General features: G+C 42.9%; 1 protein-coding gene across 1 annotated transcript in view; it reads left to right on the forward strand.

The window, feature by feature from the left end:
• Nucleotides 1–27,472, forward strand: part of HTT (huntingtin) — a gene marked incomplete at its 5' end in the record, with an annotated part of 136,361 nt that overhangs the window by 29,979 nt on the left and 78,910 nt on the right. Inside the window, 15 exons of the mRNA XM_079712430.1 lie at nt 4,154–4,295; nt 5,019–5,197; nt 8,822–9,026; nt 10,267–10,314; nt 13,226–13,306; nt 16,609–16,961; nt 19,185–19,308; nt 19,566–19,684; nt 21,330–21,441; nt 21,693–21,830; nt 22,647–22,805; nt 22,904–23,001; nt 24,067–24,206; nt 25,231–25,294; nt 25,555–25,655. Of these exons, the coding sequence (XP_079568556.1) occupies nt 4,154–4,295; nt 5,019–5,197; nt 8,822–9,026; nt 10,267–10,314; nt 13,226–13,306; nt 16,609–16,961; nt 19,185–19,308; nt 19,566–19,684; nt 21,330–21,441; nt 21,693–21,830; nt 22,647–22,805; nt 22,904–23,001; nt 24,067–24,206; nt 25,231–25,294; nt 25,555–25,655 (2,063 nt within the window). The remainder of the gene's footprint in view (nt 1–4,153; nt 4,296–5,018; nt 5,198–8,821; nt 9,027–10,266; nt 10,315–13,225; nt 13,307–16,608; nt 16,962–19,184; nt 19,309–19,565; nt 19,685–21,329; nt 21,442–21,692; nt 21,831–22,646; nt 22,806–22,903; nt 23,002–24,066; nt 24,207–25,230; nt 25,295–25,554; nt 25,656–27,472) is intronic.

The following is a 27,472-nucleotide window of genomic DNA, read 5'->3' on the forward strand; positions in this document are numbered from 1 at the left end:
AACTGGCAAGTAAATTGTTTGAGATTCTGCATTAGTGAAAATGCCTTGATTTCTCCCTCACACTTGGCTGGGTGTAGAGTTCTAGGGTGGAAATTGTCTTCCCTTAGGAATGTACAGGCTTTGATTTGCCCCTTTGTCTCATAGTCTCCAGCGGGGCATCCGAGAAGTCGAATGACCTGATCTCTTAGCCTCTGAATGTGTCCTTCTCTAGAAGGTTTTTACTGTTTTGTGTAGGGGGGAGTGCTGGGTGATTGATAGACCTTTTAATTTGGAACGTTCTAGCCTTCAGTTCTGGAAGATGTCCTTATATTTCTCTGACAATTTCCCCCCTTTATTTTCTCTGTGCTGTCTTTCTGAAATTTGTTAGTTAGCTGTTGGTCCTCCTGGACTGATGTACATTTGTATTATCTTTTGTTTCTATTTTCCATTTCTTTTTTCTGTACTTTTCTAGGAGATGTCCACCTCAAACTCTTCTCTGGAATTTTTGTTCCTGCTGTGTTATTAATTTCTAAGAGCTTTCTCCTGTTCAGAATGTTCATGTTTTCTGGCACCCTCTTCTTGTTGCATGAATACACTCTTTTATCTTTCTGAGGATACTGATTATAGTTTCTTGACAACTTCCTTTGACCTCCACGTTGTATGTTTCTTCTGACTTCCTCTGTTCTATTTCCTGTCTTTCTCTTTTATGTCAGCAGTTGTCCGCATAGATTTGAGTGAGCCCCTAAAAAGCTTATTGGAAGCAAGTGTGTGGCAAGCTTTGTCCCCTGGTGGACTTCCTCGGGTAATGGGTGGTGAACCTGCTTTTCCACTGTGGGTCTTTAAATGTCAGTGTCAGTAAGTCTTTTCCTCTTGGGCCAGTCAATATCTCTATAGAAAAATCCCTCATTCTCCTGCTTGGAGGCATCAGCCCAGCTGCATTTGTCCTGAGACCCTTGGATGGAATGGTGCTAACAGTCTCACTGGTCAGAATGCAGACTTCTTCCTAATTTCTGTTTTCTGTCTGTGCCTCGTGTCTGTCCTCAGCTGTGGCCGCATCTCTGGGGATTCCCTGTCTCTGCGGGAGATGGGGAGGTGAAGACCACATCCTGGGCTGCCTGGGTGGGAGAGGGGCTTGGCAGTTTCCCCAAGGAGCTGTTAGATGAGCAGCTGTTTCATCCCTATATCCACGCCACTTTCAGATGTCTCTGGTACTCCCAAGCCTGAGCTTTTCTTGGATTTCTGTGGCTTGAGTGAGCTTGCCTTTGGTTGGTGGCTTTCAGCCCTTCTCCCCAGCTCCCAGAAAGGCTTGGTGGGAACTTCTGCCTGAGGGCTGCAAATCAGTCAGTTACCACTTGTTTACTTTCTAGCTTCCAAAATTTGCTAATGCCTCTAGCCTGCCCTTGTCCCTGTTCTGTTCTTTTTGTCCTTGTAAGTTTATGCTTTTTAAACCTTGTACGTGTGATTCTGGTGGGGTGTCTGGGAAGTAGAGGTTCACGTGTCCAGTACAGCATGTTTGATCAGAAGTTTCCTAACAGGGGCCCTGCTGTGTTATTCTCAGGGTTGCCTGTTAAATATTGAGACTCCCGAACCTTTTATTTGACTGGTGTGTAATGTACATACAAGAAGCATGTAAATCATACATGTACTCCTTGATGAGTGGTCACAAAGCAAATCTGTCCTTGCGGCCACTGCCTAGGTCTGGACCTATGGAGTATTACCGGCACCCAGGAGCCTCCGCACCCTCTCCCTGTCACTACTCCCTCCTTCCTCCACAGGGCTGATCACTGACCTGGCTTCTAATGCCAGAGGGTCTGTTTTTAAATTGTAAATATGTAGGACCATACAGTATGTATGCTTTTCATCTGGTTTCTTTTGCTCAGCACTAAGCTCGTGAGATTCTCCCATGTCACTGCGTGTGTCGCTAGATCCTGCAGTTTTTCGGAGCTGTGTACTGTTCCCTCGGACGAATGTGCTTCAGCTCAGCATTTTACTGCAGCTGGACCTTGGGTCATTTGTAGTATTGACTGTCGCGAGCGTCGCTGCTGTGCCTGTCCTTGTACGTGTCTCTTGGAGCACAGGTTGTGATGGCTAGAAACGGAGATTGTGGGGTGTGTATATGTCACGTTCGGTAGATGCCTCCAAACAGCTTTTCTCAGTGGCCGCACGAGCTTACGCCTCATCAGTGGTGTGTGCGAATTCCAGCAGCTCCCTGTCCTCACAGAATTGGAATTTTGGTCATTTTAAGTTTAGCCATCTGCTGAGTGTGTTCTGGAGTCACAGTTTGGTTTAATTTCCATTTACACTCCCTAAGTTCTCTTGACTCTGAAGTGGAATGAAGTACTCTTAAATATATGTCCTGCCTGTGTTTAGAAAAGTGGAGCTATCTGCCCTGTAGTCTAGCGCACTTCCTCCTCTTATGAGAAGAGCTTTTAAGGATGGTCTAGGTAACCTCCGGCCAGCAGCCTTCTACAGGGCATTCTCGGGATTGTGGGACTTAGACCCAAGAAAGCCCCCTCGAGCTCTCATTCCATTTTACTATTATTCCAAACTTTAAGTTCACCATGGGCTGACTCTTCATAGTAATGTTTAGCTTTCATTCTGCTTAGAAGTTTGGACTAATATAGGAGGATTCTTTATTTACCGTTTCACTGGTGTGTGTGTGTGTGTTCTCACTCAAAGGAGTTCTTTAAGATGTGTCTTTCCTTGAAGCTAAAAAAGTTTGTCAGAGATAAGTTGAGTGGTTTCTCCGGGTATTGTCTCTGGGGAGAAACTGGAGGCCACAATCTACTAAGGGTGTCCTGTGGCCGGGGGTCTGGTCCTCCACCTCTCTGGTTCCAGAGGTCTAATCTGTGAATTCACTGAGCGTTGATGAGCCTCTGAGAACCAGTTTATGCCAACACACAGTTAGGGAGAAGCTTGTTTAAGTCAGATGCCAGTCTGTTAATTGGCTGCTCTTTTGCCGATGGTTAGACTTCCCCCGGTAGGGCCCCAGTGGTGTCCCTGACTTGCTCAGCGAGGCTCCGTACATGCCCAACAGTAACTGGGCCAAATCATTGCTCAGAGCGTAGTTTAGAATGAAGGGAGATAGACGTTCTTAAATAACGTAGTCACCAAACTCCTGCAGCTGGATGGTCACCCCCTTTCATTCTTTGGATATTTTTGTGAAGACTTAAACGGTCATCGTTAGCAGTATAGTACCCCTAGAATTATAGCACCCCTCCTTTGGGTTTTCTTGGAGGCACGGTAACAAGTTTTATTCTCTGATTTCTTAGGAAAATAGCTGTGAGGAGTGTGTGGTCTCAGCTCAGTTACGTTGCACACGTTTTCCAGACCTGAGACTGTCTCTTGGTGGCATTAGCAGCACGTTTACAAGCCGTCGTTCAGGCTGGGACCTTGCTGTGATTGACTAGCGCTTTTCTCCTGGACTTCATTATTTGTTGTGGTTTTTTTTTTTGTTTTTTTTTTTACTGCATTTATTTTACATAGTGTTATTCACTGACCCTGGCCCCAACTATTGTGGGGACACCTTTTCTAGAAGTGAAGGCTTTTACTCTCGTGTAGGGACATAGATGCTGAGCAAGTCCCTACTCAGTTTATAAGGAAATAAATCGACTACATATTTGCAAACTGCTCTGACATATGCCAGATTTGGTGTGCTTCCATTCAGCTCTAGGAAGGTCTCAAATTGTTAATACTTTATACTCTGCAAGAATTTGGAGCAAGTTATGCTTTTTGAAATACATGATGTTTCTTTTTCTTTTTTTAAAAAATAAATTTATTTATTTTATTTTATTTATCTTTGACTGCGTTGGGTCTTTGTTGCTGCGTCCGGGCTTTCTCTAGTTGCAGCGAGCAGGGGCTACTCTTCGTTGCGGTGTGCGGGCTTCTCATTGCAGTGGCTTCTCTTGTTATGGAACATGGGCTTTAGGCAGGCAGGCTTCAGTAGTTGTGGCACACAGGCTCAGTAGTTGTGGCTCGTTGGCTCTAGAGTGCAGGCTCAGTAGTTGTGGTGCATGGGCTTAGTTGATCCGCGGCATGTGGGATCTTTCCGGACCAGGGCTCGAACACGTGTCCCCTGCATTGGCAGGCAGATCCTTAACCACTGCACCAGGGAAGCCCATGATGAGTTTCACAGGAGCTTCATCTTCTGTCTACTTGGACTTTGCTTCCACAGGTTCTGTTAAAGGCTTTCATAGCGAATCTGAAGTCCAGCTCTCCTACCGTGCGGCGGACAGCGGCCAGCTCGGCGGTGAGCATCTGCCAGCACTCCAGGAGGATGCAGTACTTTTACAGCTGGCTGCTCAGTGTGCTCTTAGGTAAGGCGCAGGCCTGTTAGTGATTCTCCCTGTGCGGGGGTGGTCACTAGTGTTTACTTGAGACAGGCCTTTGAAATTCTTTAAAATCAGGCAGCCCCTCAGCTTCTGGACCAGGCCCTTTAGCCCTGGCTGGCTGTTAAATGTGAACGAGCCCCCATGGGGCCTGGGTGAGGGTCCGGAGAAGGCTCCTCCTCCTCGGTGCAGCGGTGTGGATGCGGCCGGGCCCTCGGACAGCTGGCGGGGCGGTGGGTGGGAGCCTTCCCGGGTCTGGCCCTCTGGGCAGCACACCGCACCACCTCTGCGGAGGCCCTGAGTGCAGGGAGTCCCTGTGGCCGGAAAGTGAGGCTCAGGTCCCTGTGAGGGGCCTCTCTGGACGGGTGTAGGCCTGGTGAAGGCTTCTCCTCTACTGGGGGCAATTGTGGAAATCCGTGCTGGCAGGTGCTGCCGGGAGCACCTGGACAGTCGACGTGAAAGAGCTGCCTGGCTTTCAGAGGCAGTGAAACTCACTCACTGTGCAGGGACTTGCTGAGCTGCGGCTTTAAATGTTGCCCCGTAGAGCCACTCCTGGATTTTGGCTGCTACCGTAATGTTTGTGCCATCTGTATCCCTCCCTGCCAGCCTCACGATAGGGTTCTGCTTTGGATCTCTTCCTGTTAACAAAGGATGCCACGAGTCTCCCAGCAGCGAATCCAATGTGACAAAATCTTGTTGCTGCCTTTATAGGTTTGCTGGTTCCCGTGGAGGAGGAGCACTCCACCCTTCTGATTCTCGGAGTGCTGCTCACATTGAGGTATTTGGTGCCCTTGCTGCAGCAGCAGGTCAAGGACACAAGCCTGAAAGGCAGCTTTGGGGTGACACGGAAAGAGATGGAGGTCTCTCCCTCGACGGAGCAGCTTGTCCAGGTAGGCACCCCGTGCTTTACTCTAGTGCTTGTGCACACGTGACCAACGTTCAGAGACTCAACTAATTTGGAAGAGAAGTGGCAGAGCCGAGGCTTAAGAGTGTGGACTCTGGAGCCAGACCCCGTGGTTCAGATCCTAGGTCATGACCCCGGCTACTCGACCTGTGTGTGGTAGTGATGTCAGATAAAAATGAAGGCGTCCCTTTACAAGGTCACCGAGGGTACTGTTTACGTAGACCTGCTCGAAGCAAACCCCAACCATCGTATTATTTTATCTGCAACTATTTCATATGTGTCCCTATAGATGAGGACTCTTTTTAAAAATTTTAATGACAATGCCCTTGTCATACCTAAAAAAAAGAACACTTTTTTAACATCAAATACCCACGTATCCCCTGTCAGTTTTTTCTTCTGCTCTTTGGAATCAGTATCCAAATAAGATTGGTTGATAAGGATTGTCATTCTCTTTGATCTGATGGTTGCCTTCTATCCCCATTTTTCCCTTAGAGTTCATTTTTTGAAGAAACAGATTGTCCTGTGGAACTCCCGGCAATCTGATTTTTTATTAATTGACTCTCCGTTGTATAAATTAACATGTTTCTTTGTTGTCTGTATTTCCTGTAAACCAATAACTGGAGCTAGAGACTTGTCAGATTTGGTGCATATTTTATAATACACGTAATATCTGAGTTCGGTAGTACCTGTACAGTATTTTAAAATAAATATTATTGGAGTTGCATGCTCAGAATTTTTTTCTGATTTTTTTAAAAAAGAAGACTGCTTAGTCAAAAGTTTGGAGACCATTGGTCTAGTGGGGGAAGCAAGCAAACAGTTACTAAATAGCAAGGCAGGGGGTATAGGGTACCGTAGAGTACATGGCGGGGGGCAGGGGGTGTGCATGACCAAGGTCAGGGAGGCATGCTGGGCAGGCTGTTACGAGCTGATGCTTTTGGGTGAGTAGGATTTGACCAGACACAGGGAGTTGGGAGAAGAGAGTTTTATAGACAGAAACTACAGCCTTTGCCAAGTCCACAGAGTGAGAGAGTGAGAGTGTGCGGGTGAGGGTGAGCTGGGTCCTGTAAAGGTCTCCAGGCTTTCTCACAGGTCAGTAGGGGTGCTGGGGGAAGATGCGGCTAGAGGGATATTGAAAACTGTGTTAAACTAAGAGAGCAGTAATCCTGGGAGGATGGAGTGAAGGGGTATGGGATGTGGTGCTTAATTACTTACAGATTTTCTTAATAGTTAATGTTTCTTCAACATGGTTAAACAACATGGCACCTTGTTGCATTAGCAAGCTAGATAAGATTGTCTCTAAAACATATCTAATCTATTTTCTTTTGACTATTGGCCATTTTGAATTACATTATTTTGATTAAGAAGTTCAACTCAGCTAATGTAATAATAGTTTGGCTAGCTATATTTAAATAGAATTTAAAATAATCCTGAGCCTGGCTAAACTGTTAAGCAAGTGTGGGCAAAATATAGATACTTCTAGATATGTAAGAATTCAGTTCGCTTTTCACGTGCACTTACTTTTTTCATGTATGCTTTTTGAAAAAATTATTTGAAGATGTATTCCATCAAAATGAGAAATAGATAACAAAAAAAGAAGTCCTGAAATCCAAGAAACAAAGCACCTAACCCAGGAATGTGTTAGAAGCAATTCTAAGATGACTGGTACTGTGTGCCATTCAAATTAGAAACAGGGAGTCCAAGGAGTTCCCTGTGACCAGTGTTATGATTAAGTGCTGGGAAAAAGGGAAGGCATGTGTGTATGTTAAAAGGGGAAAACCAGGAAGATTTGTAAAAGTAAGTTATCCAATTATGAAACAAAATGTTGAATAATTTTAAGCAAGTAAGAGATTATGATAAAAGAGAATCCATTTAATGGTTATCCTTGGGACATTCTCTTTCAAGTGACACAGGACTAGTAATAATGAAATACTTCTTTCTTTTTGGGTCCAGTCACATTAATAGGCTTTGCAGTGAAGGATGTTAATGTACACATGATGAGACACATACTGATTTTTTTTTTATTGGAGTATAATTGCTTTACAATGTTGTGTTAGTTTCTGCTGTACAACGAAGTGAATCAGCTGTACATATACATATATCCCCTCCCTCTTGGACCTCCCCCTCCCCCTCATCCCCCCATCTAGGTCATCACAGAGCACCGAGCTGAGCTCCCTGTGCTGTACCGCAGGTTCCCACTAGCTATCTGTTTTACACATGGTAGTGTACTTATGTCCGTCGTAATCTCCCAACTCATCCCACCCTCCCCTTCCTGCCCACTGTTTCCACACGTCTGTGCTCTACGCCTGCGTCTCTATTCCTGCCCTGCAGATAGGTTCATCTGTACCATTTTTCTAGATTCCACATATATGCATTAATATGCAATATGTGTTTTTCTCTTTCTGACTGACTTTGCTCTGTATGACAGATGCTCAACATCTAGGCAAAGCACATGTGATTGTAAAAGTTACATCGTAGTAGATAAATGTAACCCTTAATATAAAAGCACTCAGGTTGCTAACAGAATTTGGGAGGAGGCAGATGAGGTGAGGGAGTGTGGGTTGGGTGCTCATTTCCCCCATTTACATAGTAAGATGTCAAGAGATTCTTTGCTCAGAGTAGACGGCTCAGAAATCACGGTGTAAAGCTGATTACCTAGAGCAGGGCTCACAGGCCAACTACTCAACTCCAGCACTGTAGCAGGAAAGCAGCCACAGACAGTACACACACAGCCGTGTTCCAGTAAAACTTTATGTGCAAAAACAGGTGGAGGGCCAGATTTGCCTGTGGACTGTAGTTTGCGGATCTGTGACCTAGAGTTACGGAGGTAACCATCAGAAGAACTAAAAAGTCAGTCAAAGTAGCCACCTTTGAGACTTTTACTTTTTATTCTATAAACTGCTGTACTGTCTTTTTTTAAAAAAACGTATATATGACTTTTATGATATTAAAGGTAAGGCTGCCCAACTTAGTAAATAAAAATAGGGGGTACCAGTTATTTGAATTTCAGATAAATCATCAGTAATCTTGTGGTGTAAGTATGCCTGAAATTGCATGGGACAGAGTTACACTACAAAATTATTTGTTTATCTGAAATTCAGGTTTAGCTGGGTGCTCTGTATATTATCTGGCACCTCTAATTAAAGGGGAAAAGGATAAATACACTATGTTCATATAATGTGATATAGCATTAAAAGCATTAATAAAGTTTAATGTAGTGCCTTTAAAAGCTTTGGAAACCCTTTCTCAGTGGCACTCATGACAGTACTTCTTGCTTATTAAGTGTGTGTTCAACTAGCTGTGTGCTCCGTGTATTTTGGGCTTTACTCTCCTTTACTAGTCACCAGTTTAGGGAGCTGGAGCTCTTCATTAGCATGCTCTGCTTTTGTGGAAGTGCTCTATTTGCTTTTAAGGAATTAATGTAACAGTGACAAAAATCCTGGGACTTTAGAAAACAGCATGGAAGCTATGATCACACTGGTAGAAGGGATAGAGAAGTTTTTAGAGAGTGAAATTAAGGCACACATTTTCCCAATGTAAGACAAAACAAAAGCCTGAAACCTAGGACACATTTTAAAAACCGTGGGAATAACACTGGTGTTTCTCTTTCTAGGTGTATGAATTGACCTTGCATTATACTCAGCACCAAGACCACAATGTTGTGACTGGGGCACTGGAGCTCCTGCAGCAGCTGCTCAGAACGCCTCCACCTGAGCTCCTGCGAGCGCTGACCACGGCGGGCGGCATCAGGCAGCTCACCGCTGCTAAGGATGAGCCCGGTTGCCGAAGTCGTAGCGGAAGTATCGTGGAGCTTATAGGTAAAGCATTAGGAAGGTGACTCTTGGAGTCCACCCTGCAGTGTTACTGGCCCCTCTCCTGACCCTTGCTCCGATGCCATGCTGAGCAACGGACAGCTCAGTTCCTTAGGAGACTTGTGATGCAGGTGTCGTTCTTATTGTGTAGATGCAGGTGTCGTTCTTATTGTGTAGACAGGGCAGGGCTGAGGTGGGAAGGCTAGGTGGCAGGGTGAGGCCAGCACGTGAAACCTGCCTCCTGCATCTGACTGGGCTGCCTCTGTGCGGCATTTCATCTGTCGTGAAGTGGAAGCATTCGGGAAGGGATTTCCAGACCCTGTGTCCCTTTGCCAAAGGTGGGGTCTTCAAGTCTTCCTGGAATTCTGGACTCCTTTTCTGCCCTCTGGGCCCTTTTTGCTGTCGCGCCTGATTCTAGAAAACCCCTTCTGTCCCTCTTCTCATGACACCTCCTTCGCCCCATCTCTGCTCTTCTTCCCCATGCTCTTGGGCACTGGGCCCTAATCCCGGCGCAGGATGCTGCTGCAGACCTACCAGTCTAATGTGGAGTTGCCCCTGGGGAGCTGGAAGAGATGGGTTCCTGAGTCGCACGCAGCCTCTAGAACTGGGTTTGGCACAGTGGCGGAGGCTTCTTTCTGCAGGCTTTACTGACTGCGCTGACTAGGCGTGACACATAGGGTCCGTTTAGTGCAGTGTGGGTGCGGTGTGGCCTTTACCCACAGCATCTGCAGACCAGGGAAGGTTGGCGGGAAGTCTGACTGCTGCCTCGTTTGAAAACAAGTGTTTGCCTGAACCATGAGTAGAAAATGTTGATCTGCCTGTCCACTGTCCTTTGAACTGAACAATCCTTTTCTCTGTGGAATGCATGCTTTACAAATGATTGCTGGAAATACTAATTTCTAATGATTGTTTCTAATGAAAATTTGTATTTAATTATTAGTTGACCAAATAATCCGAGATTTCTAATGTTTTTAGTTTCACTTTTTAAATGCACTTTGAGCTCTTTTGCATTTTAGGTCATATCTTTAGAACTGTATATTTGAGTGTTAGTATAATTTTCACGTTGAAATTAAAATTGTAACATGCAGTTTTCACGTTACAGTATGGTAGTTTAGCACCACCTGTAGAAATATGTTTACATATTTTCTAGTTTTAAAGTTGAATCAAGCTTAAAGATTTTCTAATTCCTTCTGGATTTTAGCGGCTTGTTACCTTACTTTCATCTGTCATTTTCTATGATTTACAGCTGGAGGGGGTTCTTCATGCAGCCCTGTCCTTTCAAGAAAACAAAAAGGTGATTATTTCAGAAATTATTCTTATTTTGAATCTTACTGCTTTTTCCGTATTTCTGTAATGTAATTGGCTATGCCTATAACTCTTCTCAACAGGGTGATTATATGTATAAATGTTGCTGGAATCTGATAACCAGGCCTGAATAGTCCTGTAGGATGGCTTTTTAAAGAATAATTAATTAATTAATTAATTAATGGCTGCATTGGGTCTTTGTTGCTGTGTGTGGGCTTTCTCTAGTTGTGGCAAGCGGGGGCTACTCTTTGTTGCAGCGAGCGGGCTTCTCATTGCGGTGGCTTCTCTTGTTGTGGAGCACAGGCTCTAGGTGCACGGGCCTCAGTAGTTGTGGCTTGTGGGCTTCGTTGCTCTGCGGCATGTGGGATCTTCCCGGACCAGGGCCTGAACCCGTGTCCCCTGCATTAGCAAGTGGATTCTTAACCACTGTGCCACCAGGGAAGTGCCTAGGATGGGTTTTAAAAGTTGCTTGTGTATCAGAATTGGTTTGTCATATATTTCCTTTTTTTTTTCTTTTCTTTTCTTTTCTTTTTGGTTGTACCATGTAGCTTATGGGATTTTAGTTCCCTGACCGGGGATTAAACCTGTGGCCCCAGCAATGAGAGCACTGTATCCTAACCACTGGACCACCACAGAATTCCTTGCCATAAATTTCTAATGCTTTAGGCCAGGGGTTAGCAAATGTTTTCTATGAAGGACCAGGTGTACACATTTTAGCCTGTGGCCCTTACTGTCTCTTTTGCAATGATTCAACTCTGTCCTGTGGCAGGAAGGCAGCCATAGACAATACTAAGCTAATGGGTGCAACTTTATTCCAGTACAACTTTATTTTATAGAACTGGGCGAGCTGGCGTTTGCCTTCTCCTGCTTTAGGGAATGTTATGTTTATAAAGGTAACTCATCTTCCCAATGAATTTTGTTTAGTATTAGGAATAATGTTCGGTTAATTATTTGGTGAATTTGGGCCTGGTTGTCATTTTTCAGACATATTTAGCTTTGTACATACCTAAGTTTCTGATACAGTTTGTTTATTTTTATTTAATCGAAGTGTGTCTGACATGGTCTGATAGCTTTGGTACACGTCATCACTTATAGCACCAATGATGTTCTGTTCCAGTCTAGATTTCCATAGGGAAGAATTGCTGTTGTTTTCTATTTTGAAATCCTAAAAGACTTATACCGTTTTTTTTTTTTTTGGTGGTATAATTGACATATAACAGCTAATCTTTTACATACAACATACTAATCTTTTTTGTGTGTCATGAGTTGAGTATTTAATTGAGAGCCTAATGCCTAATATTATTTGTAGTATTGAATGGGATCGTAACAGGAATAATATTGTAGCCTTAACTGGATTAAGTAAGCATTTCCTAGAAGTACTTAGAATTAATAATATTTGGGCCGTCATAGTGTGGGATACTTAGTCAAGTTTGAGATTTTGGTGAAAACACTGAGATTGCTTGAAAACTGAAAGGGTTCTAGGAAAAGCTAGCCTTTCAATTCTTGGACTAGGAAGAGATTTTCAGGCATGTGACTAGATTTCTCCGGCACTTGCCTTGTTTGTTTCTCTGTCACTCTTTCTGATGATGATGAGAAGATGACTCATTGACTGGTAGAGATGTATTTTGTTTCCTTGGGGCTAGCACATGCGATTTGTCCTCAATCTCTTTTTTGTTTTTCCAGTGTTTTGTTGTTGTTGTTTTTATTTAGAGCTGCAGTTTTCACAGTTACCTGTCATAGCTGCAGAATTCTTTTTTTCAAGTGAAATATGCCAGTACATAGGAGAGAGAAAAACAGAGTTGCTGTTGTTGGATGTAAGGGTGAGGGCTGGGGGTTGTGGCCTGGCATCTTGGCAGCAGCCTGGCCCTTGCCCCCTCTTCGGGAGAACTCCTTGGAACAGATTTGCAAACTACTGTTTCCAAAGACAGAGACTGCTTTCATTAACTCTGAATTCACAGGTTGGAATGTTATTTGCTTTCTCAAGGTAAATCACTTGTTCTGTAATAAAGGACCCTGTTATTTAGTAGATAAGCCAAGTTGCTGTGTTAGTTTCATCTAGATTTTGAGTTTCCTTTGCTTTTTTCTGGGGTGGGGGGAGGGCTTTAATGTCTCATCATTATTTCTGGAATTTCTGGAAGTTATCACCCCTGTGACTTAATCTTTGAAGAGCAGTGAAATCAGAAATTGGAACTTACCAGTAATTATATTGATAGTGTCGTTTAATGACATTTATATGTAATATAACCAAAATGATTTAATGATCCCAGTTAAATCATGTTAAGACTTTTGTATTCTTTTTTTCTTATTAATATAATTTAGAAACCATGAACTGTAAAATGTATTTTTAGGATTTTGCAAAAGATGAAATATTATTCCATCCTCACAGATCATAACAGTACCTGAGTACTGATTATCAATGATAGAAATCTAGCAGATTAAAAGATAATAAAATAAAAGTGACTTTTAGCTATAAAAGTTTTATATATAAGTTTTGATGTGCCATTGGAGATATGACATGAATATTCTAAAGGCTAATAGAATTGGTTCTAGCCATAACTTACCATTTTTAAGATTAAATAGTAATATAAATTATTTAACATTAACAGTAGTCTAAGTCAATAAATATTAATTATTAAAGTACTTTGTAGTACAGATTGAGAATCATTGCTTTTAATTTTTTTCCATATAGGTTTATTGACTTTAATAATACCCTAAGTATGATATCTCTGCATTTTTTGTGTTTCACACTCTAGAGATATAAAGGAACTTATATATAATGACGGACTGAGAGCAGGAATTAAATATACTTACGATATTCCTCTTGGAATGTACATTTATTTGATTTTCAAAGTTCGTCCTTTTAGCAAGCTTAAAAGGACTCTCGCTACATCATTTCCTAGGGAAAGTGCTCTTTGGAGAAGCAGCAGCCTTGGAGGATGACCCTGAGTCAAGGTCAGACGGCAGCAGCCCCACCTTTGCAGGTAGCTCTCTCGGAGTGACCGTGGTGTCCTCCTTGCTCTCCCCTGCTGCCCCCACCTCTTCCCCTCCCCTGCACCTCCATGGATCTTGCTCCTTGGAGGCAGCAGTGAAGCCAGCTTGCTCAAATGGTGGATAATTCAGGCGTCTTTTATAGTGTTCACTTTGAAATGTGTGTGTTTTCTTGCATCAGGTGTTTGCTGTTTTCCCTGGTTTAAGCTGTTTTAAAATTAGGTTTATACTCCCTGAGTATGTCTTTTTGATAAGAGGATGGTGGGTAAAGTGTCTCATGAATTGCATGGGTTGTGAGGGGGGAAATGGGATTAAAAATTGTCTGAGGCTCTGAACCAGGAAGAAATAGAAAATACGAACAGACCAATTATCAGTATTGAAATTGAATCAGTAATTTAAAAACTCCCAACAAACAAAAGTCCAGGACCAGGTGGCTTCACAGGTGAATTCTGCCAAACATTTAGAGAAGAGTTAACACCTGTCCTTGTGAAACTATTCAAAAAAATTGGAAGGAACACTTCTAAACTCATTCTATGAGGCCACTGTCTCCTTGATACTGAAACCAGACAAAGATACCACAAAAAAAGAAAATTACAGGCCAATATCATTGACAAACATAGATGTAGTCAAATAGGATTTATCCCAGGGATGCAAGGATTTTTCAGTATCCACAAATCAGTCAATATGATAGACCACATCAACAAACTGAAGAATAAAAACCATATGATCATCTCAATAGATGCAGAAAAAGCTTTTGAAAAAATTCAACATCCATTTACAATAAAAACTCTCCAGAAAGTGGGCATAGAGGGAACATACCTCAACATAATAAGGGCTATATATGACAGACGCACAGCCAACATCATACTCAATGGTGAAAAGTTGAAAGCATTCCGTCTAAGATCAGGAACAAGACAAGGATGCCCAATCTCGCCACTTTTATTCAACATAGTTTTGGAAGTCCTAACCACAGCAATCAGAGAAGAAAAAGAAATAGAAAGAATCCAAGTTGGAAAGGAAGAAGTAAAACTGTCAGTGTTTGCAGATGATACTGTACTTAAAAAATCCTAAAGATGCCACCAGAAAACTACAAGAGCTCATCAATGAATTTGGTAAAGTTGCAGGATACAAAATTAATATACAAAATTAATATACACTAACAATAAAATGTCAGAAAGAGAAATTAAGGAAACAATCCCATTTAGCATCTCATCAAAAAAAGAAAAACAAAAACCTAGGAATAAACTTACCTAAGGAGGCAAAAGACCTGTACTCCAAAAACTATAAGACACTGATGAAAGTGAAGTCAGTCAGACAGACAAAGACAAATATTGTATGTTAGCACTTATATGTGGAAACTTAAAAAGATGATACAAATGAACTCATTCACAAAACAGAAATAGATTCACAGACAAAGAAAACAAACTTATGGTTACCAATGGGGAAAGAGCAGGAGAGGGATAAATTGGGAATTTGGGTTTAACAGATATACACACTATTATATATAAAATAGATAAACAAGGACCTACTGTATAGCACAGGGAACTATATTCAATGTCTTGTAATAACCTATAATGGAAAAGAATCTGTAAATATATATATATATATATATATATATATGCATGTAGCTGAATCACTGCTGTACACCTGAAACATTGTAAGTCAACTATACCTCAATTTAAAAAAATCGTCTGAGGATAATTGAACTTGAAAGAAATTTACATTTGTTTACAAATAGTTATCTAATTAAGCTCTTTATTCATCTTGTGAAAGATGAGTATTTAGTAAGATACTAATAATTGGATAAATGAGAGTGGTTTGGGTTGTATAACCCTATGCAAAGGAATATTTTTAGATAACTGAAAATGAGGCTGAAATACTGGGGAAGGAAAATCTGAATAATTTCAGTGGTGATTACTTATTTATTGATTTAGTCTACAAAATAGAAATTGATTTTTTTAACTTACAAAAATAAAGTTAAAACAACCAAAAAATTACAGCTATACACAACATTATAAAGCCCAAGTGCTCACTGACCCACTGGCCTACAGGAGTGACATTGCTGACAGCTTGGTGTAGATTTTTATGTAGTGGTGGTGTATTTATTTATTTATTTATTTATTTATAATTTTACTTATTTATTTATTTGGTTGCACCAGGTCTTAGTTGCAGCAGGTGGGCTCCTTAGTGGCAGCTTGCCAGCTGTTGTGGCATATGAACTCTTAGTTGAGGCATGCATGTGGGATCTAGTTCCCTGACCAGGGATTGAACCCAAACCCCCTGCACTGGGAGTGCAGAGTCTTAACCACTTTGCCACTGGGGAAGTCCCCATAATGATGGTTTTTTTTTTTTTTTTTTTTTTTTTCAATGGGAATTTAAAAACTAAACTAGGAAAATGTGAAACTTTATGCTACCGAAGAGTAGGACTGGCTTAGAGTTCTTGAACAGGGTCTGGGAAGAAGGAAAGCCCACCTCCAAGAGCACTGCTTGCTTAGAGTTCTGGGCATTTGGGGGTTTTTTTGTTTTTTGGTTTTTTTAAATAAATTTATTTATTTTTGGCTGCGTTGGGTCTTTGTTGCTGCGCGGGCTTTCTCTAGTTGCGGCAAGTGGGGGCTCCTCTTAGTTGCTGTGCGCGGGCTTCTTATTGCAGTGGCTTCTCTTGTTGTGGAGCACGGGCTCTAGGCACGCAGGCTTCAGTAGTTGTGGTTCTTGGGCTCTAGAGCTCAGGCTCAGTAGTTGTGGCACACGGACTTAGTTGCTACGTGGCATGTGGGATCTTCCCGGATCAGGGCTCGAACCCTGTCCCCTGCATTGGCAGGCTGATTCTTAACCAGTGTACCACCAGGGAAGCCCTGCTCCGGGCATTTGTGACCACCCAGCCTGTGCCCCTGACCACGCTGCCTAGGAATCGCCAAAGTCTCGTCGCTGCTCCACGCTCAGGTTGGAGCAATTGCTTAAGAACTGGAGGTGGTAATGTTGCTGGGCAGGGTTCAGGTTTTGCACTGAAATGCCATTTGAGAATATTCACAGCACTTAAAAAATACCTACTTGTGATCCTTATTTTATCAATACTGTAATATAGTAAAAGGTAAGTAAATAATACAGTAAACATGTTTGAAGGATGCACTGTTGTCTTGCTTTTGAAATTGAGTAGTTCATATTTTCACTGTATTTCAGGGATTCTTGCAGTTAAAACATTTGCTGATAGTGAATTTTGGGGTATTTTGCAAATATTTGGTCCCATATTGAATGCTTTTCCTGACCCTTTGAAGAGTGAGTGTTTCTTTGTCTTCAGCCTCAGTCAAGGGTGAGATTGGCGGTGAGCTGTCTGCCTCTTCTGGGGTCTCCACTCCTGGCTCAGCTGCCGACTCTGTGGGTCACGACATCATCACTGAGCAGCCCCGGTCACAGCACACACTTCAGACGGACTCGGTGGATCTGACCGGCTGTGACTTGACGAGTGGTGCTGCTGACGGGGATGAGGAGGACATCTTGAGCCACAGCTCCAGCCAGATGAGCGCCATCCCATCTGACCCTGCCATGGACCTGAACGATGGGACCCAGGCCTCCTCTCCCATCAGTGACAGCTCCCAGACCACCACCGAGGGGCCCGATTCAGCCGTGACCCCTTCCGACAGTTCTGAAATTGTGAGTGGTTGGAGGGTGCAGCCCAGTTTCTTCAGAGGGGCCTTCCCTGGAGGCCCAGACCTGGACCCTCCTGCTGGTTCCCTCCATTCATCTGACCCACTGATAATAGTGTAGAGGTCACCAGTGCAGATCCTTAACAGGCAGCTCGGCCCCATCTGAGTCCTTCACTGAAGGAAACAGCCCAGTGTCTTTTGTGTCGAACGTGGGGGTCAAAAGTGCATTAAAAATTTCTTAATATCTTGTTGGGTACAGGTTAAGTCATTATTTTGAAAGTCCTTGAGGAGCCTATTATTAACAGATCTGTGGTCTTAATGCAGTATGATTAATAACATTAATACTATGCATTATTTTAACACTTTCTGACTTTTCAAAACCTTTTACAACGTATCCCATCTTGAGCACAGATCTGAGTGCCTCTTGTCTCTGAGTTAGTGTACAAGACACACCTCAAGAGTGGTCTAAAGTTTGGTCCAGGTATATACCAGATTTTACAGCCCCATTTTATTGAAACAGTTTGTACTATTAATTGTTTTGCTACTACTGAATGTATTTTATTAAGAATATATATATATATGTTTTAGTTAAATGAATACAGGAACTGTGCATTACAAATCACGAGCTAAAGCACTGGCAGCTCTCCACTTGTCATGTGGATGTGGTTCCTAATGGCTGAGTGGATTGCCACTTACTCGGCTGGAGAAGTGGGCTCACGGTTGGGGTTTTTAACTAGAAGACCTGGAGGAGGGTAGGACAGATAACGGGAACGGTGGGAAATGATTTTAAGTCAGGAAAGGGTGAAGAGTGCTAACCAGTAGGCCGGGAGAAGAGAAGGTTGGGAAAGTGCTGGGCTCAGTAGCATGTTAAGTGTGCGGAGGACGTTTCTGTTGTTTGCTTATTGCCCCAGCTTTCATCTTGCCTTTTTACAGTAGATAATTTCTGGGCAGGTTTGCTAGAAGTAGGACTGAATGACCATAGGAGGTTGCGAAAGTGTCTCGTCTGGGAGTGCTGCAGCAGCTGTGTGTTGTGTGGTAGGGCTGGGCCAGGGACCCACGCCGGGCTGTGGCCTGCAGGGAGCTAAACCTCTTCCCTTGATGCTTCTCACACTGGCAGAGTTCTTTCTGATTTATGAGGTGCTTCCATGTCCTTTATTTAGTCATTAGTTATTTGCTGAACAAATGTACTGAGCATCTGTTATGTTCCAGGGATTGTCTTATAAGCCGCAGGTGAAATAGAGGGCACAACATACAAAACTGCTCACACAAAGCTAATATTTTATTTTATTATTATTATTTTTTTAAATTTAATTAATTAATTTATTTATTCATTTTTGGCTGTGTTGGGTCTTCGTTTCTGTGCGAGGGCTTTCTCTAGTTGCGGCGAGTGGGGGCCACTCTTCATCGCGGTGTGCGGGCCTCTCACTGTCGTGGCCTCTCTTGTTACCGATCACAAGCTCCAGATGCGCAGGCTCAGTAGTTGTGGCTCACGGGCCTAGTTGCTCCGCGGCATGTGGGATCCTCCCAGACCAGGGCTCGAACCCGTGTCCCCTGCATTAGCAGGCAGATTCTCAACCACTGCGCCACCAGGGAAGCCCTCTTGGTTGTTTTTGAGCAAGTAGCTCAGTTTCTTTTTAATTTAATTGGAGGGATTTGGGATGATTTTTTAAATGATATAGAATTTATTTCAGTAATAATTTAACTAGCATACTGAAGGTACATCTCAGTTTTTCAGGTCAATTACAATTGGATGTGAAAAATTTTGCTGTATGAAACCATAACCCACATATATGGCTAAATATATGAAATATTACTCCCAAAACTTAGTTGGGTCATTTCTAGCAGTTTAGGGGATAACCTATTGGTAGACTTTTGTCTAAAAGATTTTTCCTCATTTTTGACTTACTGTAAAATTTGCTTGTGAACACAAAGACTTTTGTTTGGATTTTTTTTCTTTTTGTAATCAAAAAGAGAAATGTTCAGATTGGAATTGTTTTGGAATTTTTAGAGTTATGAAAGCTTTTTATAATGTAGCAGTAATGCATGGTCAGTCAGCTCTTGATAATGTACACGCACGAACCCATGTGTGCTTGAAGAAGTGACCTTCGTGTTGGCGTGTGAGATGTGGTCTGTGTTATTCGTGGGGTTTTGCCTTTGCCTTCCACGTTGGAGGGCTTGCCCCTCAGTGGTCGCACTTCAGAACCCTCACAGCCCCTCTTGAACTGTTTAGGTGTTAGATGGTGCCGACAGCCAGTACCTAGGGATGCAGGCGGGGCAGCCCCAGGACGAGGACGAGGACGCTGCTGTGGTTCTTCCTGATGAAGACGCGGAGGCTTTCAGAAACTCTTCCATCGGTACGTTGACTTCAGGCTGTGTACTACGGAGCGGCCTTGTCTTCAACCCTGACCTCTTATATCTCAGCTTCTGAGAAGAAATCTTCTGGTGTCTTTGTTTCCTGAGGTGTAAATAGCAAATGAGGAAAATCAGTTGAGAAGTTATTATCCTTTTTTTGATCTAAATCCTGTGGTTTCATATTGACTTTGTGTAAATATGTGTATTTGTGTTTTAATTGGAAACTTGTCAATTAACCTCTCTTTCTCTGATTTTGAAGCCCTTCAACAAGCACATTTGTTGAAAAGCATGGGCCACAGCAGGCAGCCCTCTGACAGCAGTATAGATAAATTTGTCTCAAGAGATGAAGCTGCTGAGCCAGGAGATCAAGAAAACAAGGTGAGACACTCAGGCCCGCGACTGCTCAGCATCCCGAGCTCCCGTGAGTGGTCAGCTCCGCCCTGGCTGCTGCCTGGCCACCGAGCTCTTGGCTTTCCCGTCGCTGAGCTTCTGCTCAGCTGTCTCCCCTTCGCATATTGACCTCTTCCCGGGTCTGCTCTGCTTTTCTGCCTCTCCAGGTGTGAGCGCGTCATCTGGTGGTCATGCATGGCCTTGCAACATTCTTGGATTTTTTCCATTGAATTGATTTACTTGTTTGTTTATTTATTGTGGTAAAATACTCATAACATAAAATTTAGCATCATAACCATTTTTACGTGTACAGTTCAGTGGTATTAAGTGCATTCGCATTGTTGTGCAGCCATCCCCACCATCCGTCCACAGAACGTTTCTCATCTTCCCAAACTGGAACTCCGTCCCCATTAAACACTAACCTCCCGTTCCCCCGGCCCCCGGCCCCTCTCACCCATCATTCTGCTTTCTGTCCCTATGGACTTGATGACTCTAGGGACCTCATATATGTGGAATCATGCAGGATTTGTCCTTTTGTGACTGGCTTGTTTCACTCAGCAGAATGTCCTCGAGGTTCATCCATGTTGTAGCAGGTGTCAGAACGTGTTTACTACATTTTGCTTTTCTCCTCATCTCTTGATGGACACTTGGGTTACTTCCACATTTTGGCTGTTGTAAATAATGCTGTTATCAATGAGTGTACAAATACCTCTTCAAGACCCTGATTTCATTTCTTTAGGGTATATATCAGAAGTGGAGTTGCTGGATCATGTGATAGTTCTGTTTTTAATTTTTTGAGGAAACACTGTACTGTTTTCCACAGCAGCTGCAACATTTTACATTCCTACCCACAGTGCACCAGCGTTCCATTTTCTCCACATCTTCGCCAGCACTTGTTATTTTCTGCTTTTTTTGAGAGTGGCCATCACACTGGGTGTGAAGTGGTGTATCATTGTGGTTTTGATTTGAATTTCCCTGATGATTAGTGATGTTGAGCATCTTTTCATGGGTTTATTGGCCATTCATATGCCTTCTTTGGAGAAATGTCTATTCAAGTCCTTTGACCATTTTTTAATCAGGTTGTTTGGGGGTTTTTTGTTGCTGCTCAATTGTCCATTGAACTATTTTAAAATTATCTCTATTGCTTACCTTTTCCATGTAAGTGTCCTGTATTCCCAGTTAATTTTAAATTCCTTGAGGGCAAGAAGTAGTGTTTCGTACTTAGTCCCTCCATGGATGCTCAGTCACTGTAGTGACCTCGGCTGTTCCTTCTGGGCCCCCTCGCACCAGGCCCACCCCTCGCAGCTTTGGGCTCCCCCAGGCTCTTTCCTCTGCCCGAGGAGCTTCCCCCGGATGCTAGGTCTCAGCTGCCCTCTTGTGTGGCTCCCTCCCTGCACATTGGGCTCATCCCTGCCACAGCCCACATGGCCCCAGGTCAGGACTCCCTCTGGCTGGTCTGATTCTGCTCTGCCGTGGCCCATGAGGTTGGGCACCTCTGGGTGAAGGTAGACGTCTGTGAATCCCAAGCGCCTGGCACAGCTGCTGTTATGGAACTATTTGTTGGATGAACTAACGAATCAATGGGTGGATTCCATGATTATAAGACAAACAAGTGTCAGTTTTTCTGTTCCAGCCCTGCCGGATCAAAGGCGACATTGGCCAGTCCAGTGATGAAGATTGTGCTCCTCTTGTCCATTGTGTCCGCCTTCTGTCCGCTTCATTTTTGCTAACTGGGGAAAAACACGGTAAGTGTAGAAAGGCAGGTGCAGAGTGAAGGGAATGACTTTAGGTTTCAGAGGTCATCTTGGGAACCCGCTTCGTGCCCGTTTGCAGCAGAAAAGAGTAGAATCTGGGGACGAGCTTTGGCTTTCACTGACCAGTGGGGGAGGGAGGGGAAGACGGGAGCAGCTGGTTTAGTGGGTCTAGTTTTGTGTATTTGGAAGCTAGATATGTGCTGCTTTGAAGCTGAAGGTGACCCATCTGTATTTGTTTGCAGCCTTGGTTCCGGATAGGGATGTGAGGGTCAGCGTGAAGGCACTGGCACTCAGCTGTGTTGGAGCTGCTGTGGCCCTTCACCCTGAATCTTTCTTCGGCAGACTTTACAGAGCACCGCTTGACACCATGGAATACCCTGGTACGTTCAAAGTTTGTATCTTATTCCTCACATTTAATCATTATTTTGAAAACTATTTCAAACCGTCTTGACTATTTTAGTTTTAGAGCACTAAGTTTTCTGAGCATTTTTGTGGCATTTGAGGTGTGTTCTCCATAAAACACATAAATAGTCATGTTCTTAGCTTCCTGGACTCCCTATAGATGTAGTGTTTAGTTGAAACACATACAATAAAGTGATAGAAATCTGGGAACGTCAGAGCTGATTTGCATATGAATTGGATTTATACCAAAACCACAAATTGTATATAATCAAAATTGCTTTGGGCCACACCACCCAGGCCAGGTGTTCACACTCAGAGCCAGTGGGCACTGAGACCAGCTGGGACAGCAGCAAGCCAGTCTCCTGTCATGCATGTTCTGGGGCGTATTCTCACGGTGGGGTGAACGGTGGGAAGACTTGCTCTCCTAAAGTTATCCTCCCGCCTGCTCTGTGTCTTTCCTTGGGCAAGGGGACAACCCATGCTTTTGAATTTATATTAGGTAAGTATGGACAAGTTTGAGGTTCTCTAATAATTTTTTGAGATGAAACCTTGGAATTTTGATTATTGGCTGGCAACCTGGAATTATAATCCAGAAAATCTATTGTGTTGAAGGATGAATATAGAATCTTTAAACCCCGAAACGTTTTTACCACTGATGGTTATTATATTCAAGTCTTTTCTAGATTAGGATCACTGCCTCGCCCTCTTTTTCTTTCCTGAGAATTCAGCCTTTGCCCTGAGTTAGAAAGTTGACGGTAGGGACTTGTACAGTGGCCGGCTGTCTCTCTCCACAGAGGAGCAGTATGTGTCAGACATCTTGAACTACATCGACCATGGGGACCCACAGGTCAGAGGAGCCACAGCTATCCTCTGTGGGACCCTTATCTCCTCCATCCTCAGCAGGTCCCGCTTCCACGTGGGAGACTGGATGGGCACCGTCAGAACTCTGACAGGTAACGTCGAGTGTTCAGTTTTCAGTGTTGTCTCTTCCGGATGGCATTCTCATGTTCAGGTTCACATGAAGGTGTTTGTTCCTTGCTCTTCCGATCAGGAAATACATTTTCTCTGGCGGACTGCATTCCCCTGCTGCAGAAAACTTTGAAGGACGAATCTTCTGTTACTTGCAAGTTGGCTTGTACAGCTGTGAGGGTGAGCATAATCATTTGTGGAAATCATTTCTTTGATTAGTGGAAATTTTACCAATGTTACAGTTAAAATTGGAGCTTAACATTAAATATTTCCAGACATTCTAAACAATAATAAACATCTGTGTATCCACCACTCAGCCTTAGAAGGAAAACATTGCCAACAGTTAAGGTTTAATAGACTTTGATTTAAATCTCAGAATATTTGTTTGAAGTATACCTTCTCTAAAGGGTGTCTATACCTTGCTCACATTAAGTGTAAAACCTGTTGAATTAAAAAAACAACAACTCTTTCAGGCCCATAGAATGGATAGAGTTAAAGTGAGACATAGGGGTTATTTAATCCCCTTTGTTTTTTATGTCGAGGGAGAGCCCCAGTCCTTTATGTGGTAGGAAACTTTATATCAGCTGGTTCATAAATCACAACTGGCTAGTCAACAGCAGTCCAAGTTAACCAGTAAAAATCAAAACAAAAACCCTACAATTGTCAGATTTATGGGATACCATCCCTTTTTAAAATTTCATGGCCTGGCCAGAATTGTTCCTTAGTTTGAGTTGTTTGCCAAGTTTCAGTCAGTCTGTCTTTGCTGGAGCAGAAGGAAGGGGGTTGGCAGCAGGCAGCAGGCTGTGTGTGGAACTGCCCATGAGTGTGCTCAGGGCTCGGGGGAGGGTGCAGCCTCAGAAGCCCCGTCCTGTCCGCTCGTGCGGCCAAGGGCAGGGTCACGTCAGGAAGGTCTCGAGTGCTGTGTCCCGAGTGCTGGGCCCGCAGCTGAGCTTGGGTTTAGCGGTGGCGGTGTGGCGTGTGGTCGGTGATGGCGAGGTTGGTGTCTGGGAGGAGAGGCCAGGGTAGAGGCAGAGACGGGGGGAAGAAAACAGTTTTGTGGAAGGGACACATTTACTTTGCAACTCGAGTTTACGGAGGTGAGTGTATATGATAAGTGTTTCTGAGAAATGTGGAAACAGGGCAGCATCCCTGTCGCTGTTAAAGGAAGATGGATCAGGGGCAGTGGGAGGGGTCAGCGTGGGAGGGGTCGGCGGAGGCCCACCTGCCGCCCGCCGTGCCTTCCAGCTCTGCGTCATGAGTCTCTGCAGCAGCAGCTACAGCGAGTGGGGGCTGCAGCTCCTCACCGACGTGCTGGCCCTGCGGAGCAGCTCCTACTGGCTGGTGAGGACGGAGCTTCTGGAGACTGTGGCAGAGATCGACTTCAGGTGAGTGAGTCGGGCTCGTCGGGTCGGCGAACCACAGCCGCTCCCAAGTCTGAACAGGCGTTGGAAGGCCCGGTCCCCTGGTGCCAGTAGTGACACTTATCAAGTGACCCGTGTCAGCATCGGAGTGGTTTGCACGGCTGCTGCTGCCCGTCTCCTCCTCGACTTTGCCCCCTTCCTGGAATGTTTACGTACAGACAGAGGAGTGGAGTTTTCCGGTAGTCTTAGTCATCTAAGTGTTCCGGATGGTGTGAATAAAAGAGCTCGAACTTCTAAGACAGTGAAGCTTGTGTCACTTGTGCTTGTTTAAACGAGTGTACTTAGCACTGTACTGAACTTAGCTGATCTGTATTGTGTTGCAGTTAAAAATAACTTCTGATGCCTTGCAGTTTTTCATTTTCTAAGAGTAAGTTTTCTTTCCAGATGATTTCTCTCTATTCTTTCTTTTAGACGGGAAATTGTCCTTTATTGTCCAGGAATATTGTGCTTTTAAGCCACCATTTATAGAGTGCTTGTTGCGTGCCAGGCTGGGCTAGGTGCCCTCTGTGGGTTACCTTCTCTCAACCTCACAACATCTCCATGAAGTCGGGGTTGCTTTCACCTACGTCTCACAGACAGGACCCGGAGCGGGGCGGGTGGGGACCTTCCGGTCTTCGGGAGGCGCCAGAGTCTCAGCCCCCTCCCCACAGTCTGCCCTCCCGCCTTCTTCAGTAAGCGTCTGAGCTAACTCTGTAGAGCACTTGGGGTCTTTCAAAATAACAGCTGTTTATATCCATTTTGAAGAAAAATAGTTTCCTGAGTAGTGTCTGACTGAGTCTGGAGTCAGGAGAGCAGTGTAAATTCTACTTGTTTGGAAAACATGAGTCCTTCTGCTGTTTTAAGTAAGGCTGCCTCAGAGCCTTCCCTGGCTCTTGGTTAATGTGCTGGAACCGGCCGTCTTCCTTGCTCTGTCAGTTGTGCAGGCCATCAGCGGGTGTTTGTTCAGTAACTAAATTGTTTCATTGTGAAATATGTTCTTTTGTGTTAGGTTGGTGAGCTTTTTGGAGGCAAAAGCAGAAAACCTACACAGGAGGGCCCATCATTATACAGGGGTAAGCCCTTCATTTTTGTGAGGCCGTGATTTACCTTCCAGGAAGTGCACTTTCCTAGTGGAGTAGAATGTCTTGGAATGCATTCTGTCTTAGATTTATTTCACATGAAGTATTTATTGACATCATGAAAGTTGTGATTGTATGCGTGACTTTAGGACTAGTGATGTTGAGTTCTTCCTCACTGGCTTTCCAAAGTATCTGACCTAAAACTTAGTTAAACACAGAGATTACATCTGTTTTTATTTTCCTTCTTTCCAAAGCTTCTAAAGCTGCAAGAACGAGCGCTCAATAACATTGTCATCTACTTGCTTGGGGACGAAGACCCCAGGGTGCGCCATGTTGCTGCAGCTTCGTTAATGAGGTACTTACCAAGTATTTTATCTCTTTTCACTTTCTTGGTTAAAGTACTAAATGATGTGAGAATGGGAAGAGAGGGTAAAATTCAGAGGACGTGAGGCAGTATTCCTAAATCTTTTGAGCTCACTGTCAGCTACTCTTAAACTATCAAAAAAGATATTTTTCACTACCTCAAGGGTCTAAAATGAAAATTTAAACAACAAAGTACTAGCTTCATATTATAAAAGTAATGCACTTTCATGGCCAGAATTTTGAAATATGGAGACTAGCACTGGAAAAATCCCCTTCAGTTCTACCATTGGAGATAACTGTTAACATTTTTTCCTGTATATCCTATGTACAAGTTTCTTTTTCAAAATTGGGACAAAATGTACATGCAGTTCTGTTATCTGATAATTTCCACATAATGTATTATTAGCATCTTCCTGTTGGAAATACTCTTCTAAAAAAGAAATTTTAACTGGCATTGTTGTCTGGGGCGGCACCCTCTATTCTAATATATTTATATTTCCATACTGAAGTGCATGACATTTCATATAGCGTGAGATAAGTAAAGCCTGTAAATACTGTTTAAAAATTTTTTTAGTTAGTGGCTACTTTTTCACTATGTAGTTGTGATAAATTTTTATATAAATATTGTTTGGTTGGATATTAAATTTTTATTGATTTAAATAATGAATAATGGTTCAGTGACTATTGTTATATATGAATGTTTATGTGTAATTTTTTTTCTTAGAATTAATTCCTGGAAGTTGAGTTACTAGGCCAAGCAAGCTTTTTGATTTTTTTTCCTAGTAGTTTTATTGAGGTATAATTTTATATCTCTTAAAATTTACTCATTTTAAGTGTACAATTAAATGATTTTTGGTAAATTTACAGAGTTGTGCAACCTTCACCACAATCCAATTTTAGAACATTTCCATCATCTCAAAAAGATATTTTGTGCCCATTTGCAATAATTCCCAATTCCCACCTGGCCACAGGCAACGACTAATCTACTTCCTGACTTTAGAGATTTGCCTTTTCTACACGTTTTATATAAATGAGATCACATAATAAATAGATGGGACTTTTGCATCTGGCTTCTTTTGCTTAGTTTTTGAGATTCATCCATGCTACGTGGTGTGTTTGTTCCTTTCATTGTTGAATAGTATTCTGTTACATAGATAATACTCTATTTTATTTATACATTCACCAGGTGGTATTATTATTTTCACTTTTTGACTACTATGAATCTTGCTTTTTATTTCTCATGGGTAGATACCTAAAGTGGATTTTTATGGGTTTTGGTACTTACTGTGAAATTACTCTCCAGAAACAGATCAGTTTATGCTCCCACTCCCAGAATATGATTGTGCCTGATTCTTCTCACCAAAACAGTATTTCAAAAGAAGTTAAATATGTGTCAGTTGTTCAGGCAGTCATTGGTATTTCTTACTAAAATAACTTTTATCTTGTTTTAAAAGTAATCCATGTTTACTGAACAAAATTTAGGAAAAATGTAAAGAAGGAAATAAAAATCTTTGTAATCAGACTACTCAAAAGAAAACCAGTTACATTTCGGTGGATATTCTTTTGGTTTTCAATGTGGTCATTTGCATTTCTTTGATTACTTGTGAGGTGTACCTTTTCATGGATTTCACTGGATTTATATGACTTACTTGATGAAAGATCTTGGATCTTTACCATTTTCTGTGAATGATAGTAGTTTATTAAACCTTAGGAAAAAATTACACTTATGACCAGGTCTTCATGGAGGAAAGAGACTTTAACTAAAGACACTGGGTTTGCAAACTATTGTGATAAAACAGTTGACTGTTT

This window comes from Hyperoodon ampullatus (assembly GCF_949752795.1).
Source record: "Hyperoodon ampullatus genome assembly, chromosome: 1".
Lineage (NCBI taxonomy): Eukaryota > Metazoa > Chordata > Mammalia > Artiodactyla > Ziphiidae > Hyperoodon > Hyperoodon ampullatus.